Raw genomic sequence first — 16,389 nt, 5'->3', positions numbered from 1 at the left:
ATTATATGCGCAGCTAAAATTTCGTTGAATTTGCTCATGTGATCTGTTGATAAATAATCATTATTTACCAACTCATTCATTGCAAAATCTGACAGTGGTAAGATCACTCCTTCCATAACACTAAACACAAACACTAAGTAGACACTAACACTAAAAAAGGGCAACACCGCCGGGAAGAGCACTAAATGAGATAAAGTAAAAGTCTACTAAACTTCTTTATTATAACTGCTTTATTATAGCAGGTGAGGGGACGCTGGCGCACGCTTGTTGTCGCCGCTCCTCCCTGTTAACAACACTTTTCGCAAAATTCCCCTTAATTCTGCACTTTCTTACGCTTGTTTTATTTCGTTTATTGTACGTATAGTTCGTGGATACAGCTGACTCGAATTGCATGGATTTGGCTTAATATTTACAGATTTTATGGACTCCACTTTACTGAGAACAGCTGATTCGGTGGATCACGGGACGAGACCTACGAACATTTCTGTGTACCTGGCGATCTAGCACCTCGGGATGATCTGTCTCCGTGATTATATTCGCTATGCTGATCTGCTCCCGTTTCATCTTACAGTACTCTACGACCGGGAACTGATCTGATGTTCATACTAACCTGGCTTATGGCTTATGGCTCCGGGGCGATCACGCCTGAAATTACCAAGCGTTACTGTTTATGGCTGTGTATTGGAACATCCAAATCCTGCTTCCTCCTCCTGCTGCTTGTTATCGCCGCTCACCTACGCTACCACACCCGCCTGTCCTACCGGCTGCGTTGTGCTGTGCTGCTTCTACACTGCTATCAGCTAAGTATCACTCACTATTTTAGCGCTTTGAGTACTGAGAAAAGCGCTATATAAATGTAATGAATTATTATTATTTATTATTAAACACTAAAGTACAAAAACGAAGTAGAAAGTAACACTAAACCGCAACACCGCCGGGAACACCGGCACACCGCGTCTACTAAACACTAACAAACGCTAAAGGAAAAAATACTATTCAGTAAGTACCGCGTCTACTAAACAGTAAATCAGGAGAAAGGAGAAAGGACTAACCACGTCAGCTGCGGAGCTCAGCTCGGAGCGAAATGAGGTGAATGGGAGGGGAGATGATCACGTGACTCCAACACCCGCCTTAACTCTCCGTCCCTCCACAAACACAAACACAGCCACACGGATACCAACTCTCCTTTATATATATATATATATATATAGATAAAGGAGACCAATCAGCTGTGTTTGTGTTTCATATCATTACAAAATAAACTCTTTGTAGCGCCTTACTCTGCTCATTCATTCCCATTCACTGGTAAGACATGGAAACTGGTTGTTTATTTTCCCCAGAGTCGTATTTGAGTACTCGGTTCAAAGATGAAAAACTCAAAGGTGATTCATATAAAATGCAGTGCCATCTGTGCCTACCGGCATCTAAAGAAATCTCTGCTCTCAAGAATTCACCTTTAAATTTAAAGAATCCTGTTAAGATAAGCGTTGTTTGCTTTTCTTAAGTTGTGTTATATGTAGGCCCTGAAGTTTCAAACAGCAGAGTCTTTTTAATTTTGTGTAAACAACATTTTATGGGCACTAGTAATATCTGGAGAACAAAGTTGTATATTGTGCACATCATAATATCCGTATGTTGTACACACAAGATATTGTGACAGATTCTTACGAGCCTGACTACTGAAAAGCTAGCATGAGCTCAGTCATATAATCTGCTGGTTAACTGGACAAGACAGACTCGGGTTCAAGCTGGTTATTGGTGTGGGGAATTGCTATTCTGTAGAACTTTAACACACTGATCATAAAAACTTAGAGGATTTAAAAATGCTAAACAATTAAACAGCAGACACGCTAGATGGACAATATTCTTCAGCAGATTTGATTTCTGCATTACCTGTCACTCAGTTTATAAAAATAGAAAAGCCAACACTTTATTAAGAATTATGATGGAGTGACCAGAGAGACATGGGAGCACAGGGCGAGTCTGACAGGAGTCCTTAATGGCCGTGTAGTGAAACTCAGAATATTCACATCTCTGTTCAGCCATTTGATCATCTGCTGCCATTGAGGAACTGAGATGTGTGGATTGAAATAACAAAAGAAGGATTTGTGAAACTGGGGGTTTGGACCTCTCATCACATTAGCAAGCTGCAGCTGAACATGAGTATAAAAACATAAAAGGTGCTATATACTAAGTCACTTGATAGCCTGCACTTACTGTATTTTACAAGGAGACATTTCTTTTAAATGTCCACAAGAAACACAAGTGTGAGTTACAAAAACAAGAGGGCACCACTTCACACTCTGCAGCACCTCAGTGACACGTCATCTTCCCAGAATTCTCCTCAGTGTCTCTGGACATGTCACATAATGTGTGTCACCTGTTGGTCACTAAGCCCACTGACTATTTCAGTGTACCTCCTCTACAGATCTCTGGCTTATATCCTGTTTTACTGACCATTTCTGATAGAAAGTGACCTTAACAGAAGACTCGCCAGTAATGATGGACACCTGCAGAGCTGTCTGTCTACTTGTGGTCACCTCCTGTGTCACCTTACTGTCCACACTCTTTGAAATTCTAATCCTTCTGAATCTCATCCAGTGACCTTTCCCATTGTCATTTTTTTCAGCCAGGGTTCTTCTCCTGACTGGGATTCAAAGATCACTTTTTTGCTTTCTTTGTTCATTTTTAATGTGTACATTTTTCATTATTTAGTTTCTTTATGTTTAAAGATTGTTTGCTATGCTCCATGGGCTTTATAGGTGGCCCCCCAAGAAGCAGGGCTACCTACCCATCACCATCAAGGAGGAAAGCCTGCAGTCCCCTACGGTTCATTGTGAATGCACTTGTGCTGTGATGAGTTTAGTTACATTTGTGACTATTCTTGTGCTGACGTCATTATTAGATGTTTGATTTTTTTTACCATTCTTGGATTTTGTGTGTTGGTACATTGCTTGTCTTGGATTCCCTCTGTTGTTTAAATCAACTCCCCTTGTGCTCTGTGGAGTTTATTTTGTGATTTACAGCATTTTATGTGAAAATAAACCTTTGTATTTATAAACATTCTTCATTGCCCTTTTTGAGTGACCAATCTGTTTTGATGAGTCACCCCTCTGGTGGGCACTTTGATTTTATTATTTGGACTTACATGCTTGGGTCTCTCTAGTTCATAACAAGAGGTTGTGGACAAAGACGAGACCATGGACAAAATGGGATTGTGGGACAAGAAATAAAACAACAGGCTGAGCAGAAAGGACAACAAGAGGATGAAAGTGAGCACTGTGGGTGAGGGGCTCAGGGTTACAATGCTGTCCTTAAGAATTTAACAATTAAAGAGAAATGTGGAACATAAAGAGCCATAAATTCAGAAGAAATAAAATTCAACAGACATACACACACACACACACACACACTCACACTTGTTGTTCACTTACTTCAGTTTCTCTAATTTGCAGTTTTCACTTCTCAGCCTCTCACACAGCTGATCCACTCCCAAGTCCTCCATGTTGTTGTTGCTCAGGTTCAGTTCAGTCAGTTGTGAGTGTGGAGAAGAAAGAGCTGAGGAGAGAGCTGAGGAACATCTGGAGGTGAGATGACATTCAGACAGGCTGTGGAAAAGAAGAGAGAGAAGTGAGGACATGTGGACATGTGGACATGTGGACAGACAGACAGACAGACAGACAGACAGACAGACAGACAGACAGTCGGGGTTTCAATAAGTGACGTGATGACTACAAGCAGAGCTGGATGCTCAGGTGTGTCACTGAACAGCAGGCTGCTGCTAGCATTTCAACATAAACACAATTTGAACTCCACACCAATGCTGCCCTTCAAGGCGCTATATACTTGAAGCATCTTCTGTCTGTTAGGTTACCCTGAGTGATGAGAGGACATCATCCGTCACACTGGACAGGAGTGTCACACAGCAGGACTGACCTTGTCCTCCACTTGAGTGTTCAGATGCACTTCTCTGAGTTGGTGACAGCCGAGTGACAAACTCTGATTTCTGTTCGTCATTCAGGACTCAGGGTGAGGACACAACTGACATGATTGGCAGGAGGCCATTTACAAATGCCAGCCTCTCCAGATGTTCAGTGACAGCAGCTGTAAATCAGTCAGCCTTTATTTTAGAGAGCGCTAGTCACAAACTAACAACACAAACAGAGGACAAAGAAACACAACAAGCCCAAAGATAAATAAGTGACAAGGGAGAGGTGACAGGAGAGGTGATGGGACACAGGAGGACATGACAGTCCAGTCCAGGAGGGACACACAAAGGGTCACCGGCTGATCACAGTGACGCTCCACTCTGTCCAGTCATCTTCTCTAAGGCCTATCAACCACCTGAGCTCAATGGACAAACTCCACTCAGGCAGCTGGTGACGTGGGTTCAAGGTGATGGGCTTGTTGTGTCATAGTGAGGGTCTCTCTCAGTGTCACTGCACACACCAGCTGTCACAGACATGGTGGACTGAAGAGCTTTGGTGGTCAGTAGAGAGTTTGGACCCTGGACAGGCCTCCACTCTTCATGGCCACTTAAGGACCAAATTTAAAAAACTGAATAATAAATAAGAAGAGAGGATAAAATAATAAGACATAGAAAAATGAAAATCAAATAAATAATAAAAATGTCTTTGAGTGTCACTGTGACAAAGTGGAGAAATGGATGCAGTTGCAGTTTACAAATTAGAATTTGTGTGCAGATATTAATGAAGACATTGCAGATAAAAAATATGAAAGGGAGATAAAGCCATCCCCTTTATTTTATATAGCGCCTTTCAATCCAAAGACACTTTACATGTCCAGCTCTCTCCTTGTATTCTAACTCTACACACAGACAGGTGAAGTGACTCACTCAGGGTCACACAGCATGCGTCATTGGGATGTCAAGTGCGGCACCTCAGCTACTGGGCCACGGAACTGGGAATCAGGATTGGCCAGAATGACAGAGGAGGCGGGACATGAGCTGTCAGTCGGCCTGAGAAGGTGTGAAGAGAAGGCGGCCATCTCAGTGAATTTGATTTATCAGGTCTTTGATCAAATGGGACGTTTTGGTGTCTTTAGATGACCTAAAATGTCGACTGACTGAAGTGTTTGATTATTGTGTTGTTAAACATTTGGTCAAAGTGTGAAGGCTAAGGAGGGCTGAAGTGACACACAGACACTCAAACATGTGACATGAACAGGACAGTGGCACAGTGGTTAGATGTACCCTGTGTTTGTTACACTCTGTTATTGATATGATTGTTATAAGTTGCTGCGGTGGGTTGGCACCCTGCCCAGGATTGGTTCCCTGCCTTGTGCCCTGTGTTGGCTGGGATTGGCTCCAGCAGACCCCCGTGACCCTGTGTTCGGATTCAGCGGGTTGGAATATGGATGGATGGATGGATGTTATAAGTTGCAGTATTAATGTATTACTTCTTTTGAGATAGTCAGCTATTTTATGTTTTCTGGTGATGTCACCTTATAATCCTTGTGTTTCTGTATTTTGTGTGTCTATTTGCTACAGAGTGACAGACACGGTCACATTGAGTGTTGTGTCAAAGGTCAAGGAGCTTTGGGCTTCTCCAATGTCTGAATTTGCAGATATTAATAAAAGGATAAGCTTGTGTGTTTAACAGTTTGGTTTTTTGACTGCGAGTTCGGATTTTGCTTTCCTTTCACTTTTGACACTTTGTGATTTTTGGTCTTTCCAGTTCTGATCTCTTTTCCTGTTTCTCGATTCCCATCTTTCTCCCAGTTCTCTTTTCTTTCTGCCATTTTCATCATAGACACAATATAAAATAAATAAAGCAGCAAGAGAAGACGGGTTTTCAAAGATATCAGGGGTCTCGAGTCAGAAGTTAAGTATTTAAAGACACAAATGACAGAAGTCACGACTACTTTGTGAAAAGTGTAATTGATCTTTCTGCTTTTAGCACTCCCGTAAATCAGGGGGCTGCTGATTTGTTTTAGTGGAGACCCTAAAAAAATGGACTGCGTGTCAGAAGGTATTTGATCCTCCAAACCAAGGTGATGTCACTTACTGTCTGTCACAGCTCGATGACAAGCCACTCGAATGGCCGTCCGCACTCATCAGCCTTACTGTCGATGATTGGGTTTGTACATTTAGAGACATTTTGTCTGTGAGACGAGAGGTGGCAGACAATCCATTGTTAGAATTCAGAGATGCCATTAAATCAGTCAGTGAACATGAAGTCACATTTGACATGTGAGCCAACAAAGCTGACTGGAGGAATCTGCACTAATATTTCTATTTTAAAAGGCTTTAACTCCATAAATCAAAGACAAGCTCACTAGTCAGGATTTGTGAAAAACAGTTAAATGATTCAGTCTTGGGGAATGCATAGGAGCACATCGAAGTGAAGGAAAATTAAAAACAAAACACAAATGAGGGCCATTTTCAGGATCTTTAGCAGACAAAAATAAATCCAGAAGAAGCTACCGAACTAAGAAAAACGAGCGTCACTTGTTAGAATAAAAATCACGAATTGCAGAAAAATGGTGTTTCTATTCTGGTGAAAGCAGTAGCTGGTAAACTAAAGTGGTGAGAGTTGGTGTGATGGGCCCTCGTAGTCAAACCCCTCTTTAACCTCTTTGTACCTCAGATAAAGACATCATGGTGATAATCGATTCAGGAGTATCAGAGAATGTTATGAGCTCCTCTTTAGTAAAATAATTGTAAATAAAAACTGTTCATTTATAATTTAAACTTCAAGTGTTGTCTGTGGATGGTGAGCCATTTTGGAAATCACCAAAGACCACTTAAGCTACAGAGAGAAACACAAAACGTCTTCATGATGCCATCATCTGTTTCACACATTATATGAGGTTTTTCATGGTCACAGAAGAACAATCCCTCAATTTACTTGAAACGTAAAGACATAACGTCTTCTGTGGTGGTCCTCGTTGATCTCCTTTATCGTTATCTCAGCCTTTCTGTAATCCACTCTCCCTCTTGACTTCATGCTGTTCTGAATTTCAAAGCGTCTTTAATAAGAACAAATGTCTGAAATTACCAGCACATCACCAATACGACTGGCCGATTGAATTATTAGCAGAGTGCTGTTATTTAAAGAGAAGGTTTATGTTTTATCTAAACCTGAGAGTGATGGCGTGGAATATTATAGAAAAGAGAATTTACAAAAGGATTCATTAAACCTTACAAAAGTATAATTTGTTAGAAAGATAATAAATATGTGTCTGCACTCATGTAACAATTATAATGAAATAAATCAAATCACAGGTACACATGAGTATCCCCTTCTCCTTATCGCCACCATATTAAATCAAGTAACTTGTTCTATTCCATTTTCTAAACTTAATTGAAGAAGTGCTTATAACTTAATTCATAATAAGGAGGAAGATGAATGGAAAACCAGTGGGCACAATGAAAACAGGACAATGTCCTTTGTGTGAGCCGACAACCCAGCAGTATTTTAGTCTTGTGGACATTTTGATTTGTATTATTTGTAACTTAAATACTTGAGAACTCACTAGTTCATAACAAGAGGATGTGGACAACATCAAGACCAAAATAAAGAATGGACAACATGGGATTGTGTGACAAGAAAAACATCAGACTGATCAGAAAAGACAAAGAGAGGATGAAAGAGACCACTGTGGGCAAAGGGCTCAGGGTCACAATGCTGTCTTTAAGAATTTAACAAAGAAAGAGAAATCTGCAGCTGTGTCCTCGTCACGGCCATCTGTCTGCCCACGTGTGACACTGACATCTGTCCTGATTAAACACAATGTTTATATGGTGGGTGTGGAACATAAAGAGCAGGGGTCCTCAAACTATGGTCCTCCAAGGTCATTTACCCTGTGCCCGCTGCATCCAGCATCATTAGCATCAGCCGGGCAGACGTGATGATGTGACATGCAGGGGGTGAAGACACGCTGAGCCGAGCCACCATCACCATGCTGAGGCAGACAGGTAGTAGTCAGGCCCAAAGCAGGACACCCTACTCTCCCTCAGTCACTAGCTGCCTACACAACAGCAGGCCAAAATCGCTCAGTTGTTCACACCCTGAGCCTGACCAGAGCCCCACAGCACCACCTGCACCAACAGAAAGTGTGTGGATTCATTACCGCCTGCCTCCCAGTACCCAGAAGTACAGGCCAGCAGCAGACGTGATAGTTATGTGCGTCCACCCCAAAGAAGTAATAGCCATTATGCATCCCTAGGAAACAATTATGTCAGGGAAAAGACAAACTGACTCCGAGTGCAGGATATTCAAAGAGCTGTGGATTACGATTACTTTATCATGCAGGGCAAGGAGATAGCTGTTTGTCTGGTGTGCCAGGAGTCAGTGGCTGCGTTCAAAGAATACAATTTGAGTCGAAGCTACGAAACTCAACATAAAGACAAATATGATTGTTTGGTCGGTCAAATGAGAAAAGACAAAATATTCAAACTGAAAAATGGACTGACAGCTCAGTAAAATGCTTTTGTGAAGCAGAAGTAGATAAATATTTCATCACTACGAGCAAGTTTTCAAGTTGCCAAGCTAATAGCGCACTGGCAGAACATTTTTAGAGGGAGATTTATAAAGAATGGCTTAGTAGTATATGTCAGGGACATTCTGTCAAAATGTCAATCAAATTTGATTGATGACCTTAAGCCCCGCCCCTCCACCTGATTGGTGGATTGGAAAGATGATCCCGCCCCCTGGTGGTGGATTGGTGAAGGACCACCTGTCCCCGCCCTAATCCTGCCCTCCTACCTGATTGGTTCTCTTTCCCCCCATCCAACCCCCCTCCTTCATCCCGGACCCCCTGCACCTGCTTGGTTCTCCTTTCTGTCAAGAGCAGTTTGATGGATGTCTGTCACCCCTCCTTCACCCCCGGCCCCCTCTCCCAAAGACAAGTCCAGGCCTGTTCCAGCCGGACCCTCGACATGTCCGTGCAAGTTCCTATCCAGGCCCTGCCGACTACACCTGTTGGTGGCCCCACAACAACCTGCCCCCTTCTCTCGAGGACAAGTCCAGGCACATTTCTATCCAGACCCTGACATCCCGACCAGCATGTCCCCAGGCATGAAGGACCCGCCTCTGCCTCCGTCCCCTTCTCTCGAGGGCACACACACACACATGTTCCAGCCGGGGCGATCTACCGTATAACTGGTCCTGCTTATAATGCTTTGGGTAAGAACCCCTGTATCTATTATTTAAAATATCTATCTAATCTTTGCTTTATCACTTGTAAACTGCTTTTATTTTATGTAAGTCAAGCCGCCTTCCCCATCTCACAGAAAGACCAAACAAAGGGTTTCCCACTGACAGGCTCTACGCTGAAAAAGCCTTTACCTCACACAGCTGGGTGCTCGAAGCACACAGAAATACATGCTGCCCTGCTTTTAGCAGCCCCTGCTCTCACTCTCTCGCTACACAAAGACTCTCAGAGTTGACAGTCTCTGCGTGTGCCCGCAAGCCGGACAGGGTCGAAGCTCTACTCGGACCCGAACAGTCATGTGTCTGCAAACTGTATGAATCCCAGAGCGCAGCGAGATCAGACAGTGCTCACCACAGGCCAGGAAACTGACAGCGCCCCTGCTGCGTTCGTCCCTGCACATGCTTGGCAACAGCTGGGCGTAAACCCCCTTTGTTATAATATGCTTGTTATAATATTAAGTTTAATAAGTTTAATGTCACTGTCTCTGTATACATTATTATGGATTCATTCATACAGGTAGACCAAGTATGGTACACAGGGCTCAGCATTTAGAATTGCCAAGCCAAGCACAGGATTATATAGCCAAAAGACAACTGGAGAATTGAATAGTCAGCCTAAAGACAGACTAGTATATTTCTGCCCTCTGTCAGCACAAAATCCTCTTTCCTTGTTGGGAGAATGAGAACTGCATGTAGGCATTGTGCTATTCCTGTATTTTTGAAGGTGGAGTTTGAGTCCTTTCCTGTCCTTGTTTGGAGACCAGAAAGAGTCTGCATGTGGAGCAACCAGAATATAAGGATGGACCTACGGCCAATACACTTTGAAGCTAACGGACGGAAGATTATATCCTCCATCCGGAAAATCCTTTCAGCATGGCAATGAAAGATGGCAGACTGCATAGGTCAAGACCCCCACATGCTTGATAGAGTCTGCCATAAGCTTCCCGTCTGTAATACCGCGTGAACCCGTCAGTAAAGTAAGCTAAAGTTATTCTTATACTTCTCATGTAATTTTGTAACCGCCATATTGCATGGGGGGGGGGGGGGGTTTGGGACTTGCCCTTTTTTAATTTATAATTATTTAAATTTAGTTTAATTAAAATGCCGCAATTGAAAAGAACACATTTCCGGAGAGCTAATGCCTCTTAAGGAAACACCCCCTTCCTCCAAACCCATGTGGCTGGGGGCGCGCAGCAACTTTTTTCCATGAGAGGTAAAAGATTTTAATGATAATGTGTAAAACACGAGATAACTAGTTCGACATAAGCCCTGTAAAAATCAAACAGGCATATGCAGCAGTTCCCTTTTAAATCACGTTTCAGACGTATAAAAAAGCTATCCTTGGCTTTTATAACTTGTATAAAAAGTTTATCCAATACAACACACATATCAGCGGAGCTAAAGATTCACATTGTTGAAGAAATGCAACTTTCTAAACGTTAGACTGCCTTCAACATGCAGTCATTCTGGGGATAGAGAAAGGCACTTTAAAACACTCTTTGGCAAGTCATTCTTTCCAAAGCACATCGCCACCAGCTCCGACATCCTGAAGCTAAGGGGGGGTGGGGGTTCAGTGTCGATTCACACTTCAGCTGTTAGCCTGGCTCAATCCTTATGCTGACACAAAAGATGTTCACACATAATTACTTTAACATAAGTTAATTTCTTCCGAGGTCAGTTTAAAACGAGCTTAAAGTGAGGCCAGACATTTGCTAAAAGAAAACTACGCATGACAAAGGCTCCTTTTTAAAAAAATACTGGACTTTTCGGTGTCCGGCCAAAGGCTTAGATGTAATTATTGTTCATACAGACTATTCTGCACTGAGCACCAAAACTCACGGTAGGGCATATTATTGATTCTTATATGCGTTAAATGAGTATGTTTTAAAAAACGGATGGATGAATGCTTATATTTTATCCTTAATATTAATATTTCCAAGTTGATTCTCCGGTAACTCCCTTTTTAAAAAATGATATCTGTTTTAAAAAGAGAGGGGCTGGGGCTTTAAATTCAAAAATGCTAATAGGTTACCATTAATTATTATGTGTTGCAGCATTTTATATTTATATCTACCTGTCTACGTGTACGATGATTAATGTACAAATTCATATGACTGAAGCAAACAATATTAGTTTTTTCTGTTACCGAAACGGGCTTTACAATCAAGTAGTTTTTGTCTCGGCATCTGAAAATTCAAACAGCTTCGCTTCTCTGAGAATATTCAGGCCTGGTTTAAAAGCGCAGGCCGGGTGTGTAATAGCTCTGACATAAGACGTCAGTATTCTGAAATATGTGCAGAAGGGGCCGCTTGTGAAATGCGTACTCGTTCAAATCGGACTCCTGCTGTAACCGGTTGTTTTTAGTACAGAGCCGTCTGTTTTTTAAAAGTCTGAGATAACAAAACATTTTTGCTTTATAAAAACTCTCATTTAGACAGCCGCCTGGAGACAGATTGACTGAACCCTGAACAGGGACCCAGTTCAAACTTACATCCCCTTCACCCTGAATGTGACTCAAACAAAGGGTGCTCTTTTCACAAACAGAGGAGGAAAAGCCATTTTCAATGATAGGTGTCCTATGTAACTTGGACTACCTAAAAGAAAGAATAAACCTCACAGTTTTAGTAAACTTGTAATCCTTGTGCTAACACATATCTTCTTATATAATACGCTACCGTGGCTGTTTGTTTGTCTGTCCAGGATTTTTAATCACCTGTAGCTCGCAAACCGTTTCACCTATTGACTTCAAATTTGGTACACATATACTACGTGACGTCTACTATCCACTTTCGGGGTGATGATTTTATTACTCTTTTTATTTTTATTTTATTTTATTGTTGAATCAACTCTCGGCACCGCGCACCTTCGCTAATCATTCTTGAGGCAGATTAAAGTACCAGATTAAGTGAAAGATTAAAGAAAACGTACTAAGTAATTGCAACACAGAAACTAACTTAATCAGTTTTACTGTTAAAAGATAAAAGAGAAGTAACGGGCCGCTAGGCTGGAGAAAAGAAGAGCTGCTCAGGAAGCAGCAAGCCCTTCATCCACTGAGCAAACGAATGCTGCACATCCAGAGAAAGAGGATGAATACTATGAATGCTCAAGTCAAGTGTATTCACTGCACGTTATCGTGCAGTACGCCGTTACTGGTAATAGATATTATGTAACTATTCACTAAAACATTTTCCTTCCTGATTTTCCTAACGTGTCCAAAATAAGCCTAATCATCAGCCCTGCAGTGTATAGGCTCATATAACGTACTACAACCATTCTTATTTTCGGGGGCTTATAACTGATGTAAAATGGAATGCTATTTCCAAGCATTAACAGAATTTCTAAAACTTTGTATTATACAAAGCACCCTGAGTACCAAAGTGCTCATAGCCTGTTGATGGAAATGCTGTTTTAAATTAAAGCCTGAACAAGATAACTGTTTTCTATTCAACATATAAAATGTTTAGTAAATAAAGAGAGACTAAATACAATTTATAACAAAAATTGAACACAGATGGGCCGCTGAATAACCGAGCAAATCTAATTTAGCTTGAAGTGATGCAGAGTGTTTTACAAATCAAACCCTACACAGTGGTTCACAAACTGTGGGGCTGGCCCCCTAGGGGGGTGCGAAGTAACAAAAAGGGGAGCGTGAAGATGTGAAAAAAAGAAAACAAGAATTGAAAATATGTAAAATACATCTATTGAAACCAAAACAATTTAACTCAAACTACATTCTGATACTAGAAAAATAAATATAGAGTTAGATAAATGTCAATAAAATTTAAGCAGGTATAGTAAAATATGCATCTATGATGTATCATTAATTAAAAAAGAACAAATTGGTATTAGGGGGCTCCTTTCAAAAAATGCTAGGGGGGCATGATCAAAACTGTTATGAAAACTTGGGTCAGAAATACGTAAAGGTTGAGAAACGCTGTCCTACAAACTAAATCTATAAAGAGGAAGACCCCAATTGCATTGGTGAGGAAAAAGAAAGTGAACTCCTGATCCTCAATAGACCCTGCCTAGTACCGTGTTAATATACTGGACACTCTGCCTGGTAAAGTAGCTTAAAACAGACCCTGTAAACACACACACACTCAAAAACCTCTGCTGAAGAAGAAGCGTTGCGTCGATAAAATACTCAGTGGTAAAATTACCGTTAAAAAAAAAAACCCTTTTAAATCAGAAAGGAGGGTTTCTCGGACCCCTATTAAGTGCGTCCATTCCTTTCATTACTAGTTTAATAGGATCGAGAGTATAAATATGAATACACTCGCAAGCAAACTTTTTAAAATCTAAAGACTTAAATAAAAATAGACAGCCTGATCTCAGAGCCCCTGTGTATTAAGATAAAATCTCATAAATATTGGTGCATCTTATAATAATCATTTACCCAGTGATTCAACAATACACTTGATACGTCTAAAAATCATCCGGACTTTGGGTCTACTAGTCTGTATTAATGATAATTATATTTCATTTAGCGAAATGAATGGAAACACAGTTGCATTATGTATATTAAGCATTCACAGCGATATAAATTCCTCGGTCCCTGTTCAGGGTTCAGTCAATCTGTCTCCAGGCGGCTGTCCAAATGAGAGTTTTTATAAAGCAAAAATGTTTTGTTATCTCAGACTTTTAAAAAACAGGCGGCTCCGTACTAAAAACAACCGGTTACAGCGGGAGTCCGATTCGAACGAGTACGCATTTCACAAGCGGCCCCTTCTGCACATAGTTCAGAATACTGACGTCTTATGTCAGAGCTATTACACACCCGGCCTGCGCTTTTAAACCAGGCCTGAATATTCTCAGAGAAGAGAAGCTGTTTGAATTTTCAGATGCCGAGACAAAAACTACTTGATTGTAAAGCCCGTTTCGGTAACAGAAAAAATAATATTGTTTGCTTCAGTCATATGAATTTGTACATTAATCATCGTACACGTAGATAGTGTAACAGTTCAGGTATTTATCAACCTCTCGAACCCTCAGGTAGTACGTCAAACACGAGGTAAAAGTCCAAGACTTTTTATTTTTATGATAATAATGTTGCACTAAGCACCCTCCACTCCACACTATACATACAATAATCAATAATCAATAATACAGCACTCCTCCTCTCCCAGACACTTCGCCACCCTTCCTCCCAGCTCAACTCAGTGTTTGGGCTTTCCCAGAGTCCTTTTATACTCCCTGACCCGGAGGTGTTTCTGTTCCATTACCCACAAGTTCTTATTCCTTCCGGGTCAGGGTAAACAGTCCTTATCTTCAACCCGGGAGCACATCTTTTCTTCCTGTCATGGGATTATGACGCACTTCCTGGTTATAAGGCATATAAGAGTCCAAGAGCCTCCCTACAGCGACTCCCAGTGGTCCCCAAGGTATCCAGCAGGGCTGTGCATAAAACTACATTGTCCATGAGGCCCTGCTGGAATTTGGGTTCCGTCCATGCTGTCGGGAGAGCTCCTCCTGGCGGCCTGGGGGTGAGGGCCGGAAACTCTCGCCGGCCATCCATCACAATAGGTAGATATAAATATAAAATGCTGCAACACATAATAATTAATGGTAACCTATGAGCATTTTTGAATTCAATGCCCCAGCCCCTCTCGTTTTAAAACAGATATCATTTTTTAAAAAGGGAGTTACCGGATAATCAACATGGAAATATTAATATTAAGGATAAAATATAAGCATTCATCCATCCGTTTTTTAAAACATACTCATTTAACGCGTATAAGAATCAATAATATGCCCTACCGTGATCTTGAGTTTTGGTGCTCAGTGCAGAATAGTCTGTATGAACAATAATTACATCTAAGCCTTTGGCCGGACACCGAAAAGTCCAGTATTTTTTTAAAAAGGAGCCTTTGTCATGCGTAGTTTTCTTTTAGCAAATGTCTGGCCTCACTTTAAGCTCATTTTAAACTGACCTCGGAAGAAATTAACTTATGTTAAAGTAATTATGTGTGAACATCTTTTGTGTCAGCATAAGGATTGAGCCAGGCTAACAGCTGAAGTGTGAATCGACACTGAACCCCCACCCCCCCTTAGCTTCAGGATGTCGGAGCTGGTGGCGATGTGCTTTGGAAAGAATGACTTGCCAAAGAGTGTTTTAAAGTGCCTTTCTCTATCCCCAGAATGACTGCATGTTGAAGGCAGTCTAACGTTTAGAAAGTTGCATTTCTTCAACAATGTGAATCTTTAGCTCCGCTGATATGTGTGTTGTATTGGATAAACTTTTTATACAAGTTATAAAAGCCAAGGATAGCTTTTTTATACGTCTGAAACGTGATTTAAAAGGGAACTGCTGCATATGCCTGTGTGATTTTTACAGGGCTTATGTCGAACTAGTTATCTCGTGTTTTACACATTATCATTAAAATCTTTTACCTCTCATGGAAAAAAGTTGCTGCGCGCCCCCAGCCACATGGGTTTCGAGGAAGGGGGGGCATATGCACAGCTGTTGCCAAGCATGTGCAGGGACGAACGCAGCAGGGGCGCTGTCAGCTTCCTGGCCTGTGGTGAGCACTGTCTGATCTCGCTGCGCTCTGGGATTCATACAGTTTGTAGACACATGACTGTTTGGGTCCGAGTAGAGCTTCGACCCTGTCCGGCTTGCGGGCGCGTGCAGAGGCTGTCAACTCCGAGAGTCTTTGTGTAGAGAGAGAGTGAGAGCAGGGGCTGCTAAAAGCAGGGCAGCATGTATTTCTGTGTGCTTCGAGCACCCAGCTGTGTGAGGTAAAGGCTTTTTCAGCGTAGAGCCTGTCAGTGGGAAACCCGTCGTTTAGTCTTTCTGTGAGATGGGGAAGGCAGCTTGACTTAAATAAAATAAAAGCGGTTAATAAGTGATAAAGCAAAGGTTAGATAGATATTTTAAATAATAGATACAGGGGTTCTTACCCAAAGCATTATAGGAAGGACCGGCTATAAGGTAGATGTCCCGGCTGGAACATGTGTGTGTGCCCTCGAGAGAAGTGGGCAAGGAAGTGGAAGGGGCCAGTGTTAAGGTGCTGCCTGACCAGGGACAGAGGCAGAGGCAGGTCCTTCATGCCTGGGGATATGCCGGTCGGGACGTCAGGGTCTGGATAGAAACGTGCCTGGACTTGTCTTCGGGAGAAGGGGGCAGTGTGTTGTGGGGCCACCAACAGGTATGGTCGGCAGGGCCTGGATAGGAACTTGCACGGACATGTCGAGGGTCCAGCCTGGACTTATC

General features: G+C 41.9%; 1 protein-coding gene across 50 annotated transcripts in view; it reads right to left on the bottom strand.

Moving 5' to 3' along the window:
* Positions 1 to 16,389, bottom strand: part of LOC114645182 (NACHT, LRR and PYD domains-containing protein 3-like) — a 913,740-nt gene that overhangs the window by 864,265 nt on the left and 33,086 nt on the right. For 44 of the 50 annotated variants that reach the window (XR_007933951.1, XR_007933953.1, XR_007933955.1 and 41 more), the window contains one exon: positions 3,435 to 3,608. The exons of the other annotated variants lie outside the window; for them this stretch is intronic. Coding sequence is in view for 39 of the 44 variants with exons in the window: in XM_051921718.1 (XP_051777678.1) it covers positions 3,435 to 3,608 (174 nt within the window). In the remaining 5 variants the exon portion in view is untranslated. The remainder of the gene's footprint in view (positions 1 to 3,434; positions 3,609 to 16,389) is intronic. 50 annotated transcript variants of the gene reach the window in all.

Source organism: Erpetoichthys calabaricus (genome assembly GCF_900747795.2).
Source record: "Erpetoichthys calabaricus chromosome 1 unlocalized genomic scaffold, fErpCal1.3 SUPER_1_unloc_22, whole genome shotgun sequence".
In the NCBI taxonomy this organism is placed as follows: Eukaryota; Metazoa; Chordata; class Cladistia; order Polypteriformes; family Polypteridae; genus Erpetoichthys; species Erpetoichthys calabaricus.
Note: the sequence above shows the minus strand (reverse complement) of the source record. Positions and strands in the feature narration are given on the sequence as shown.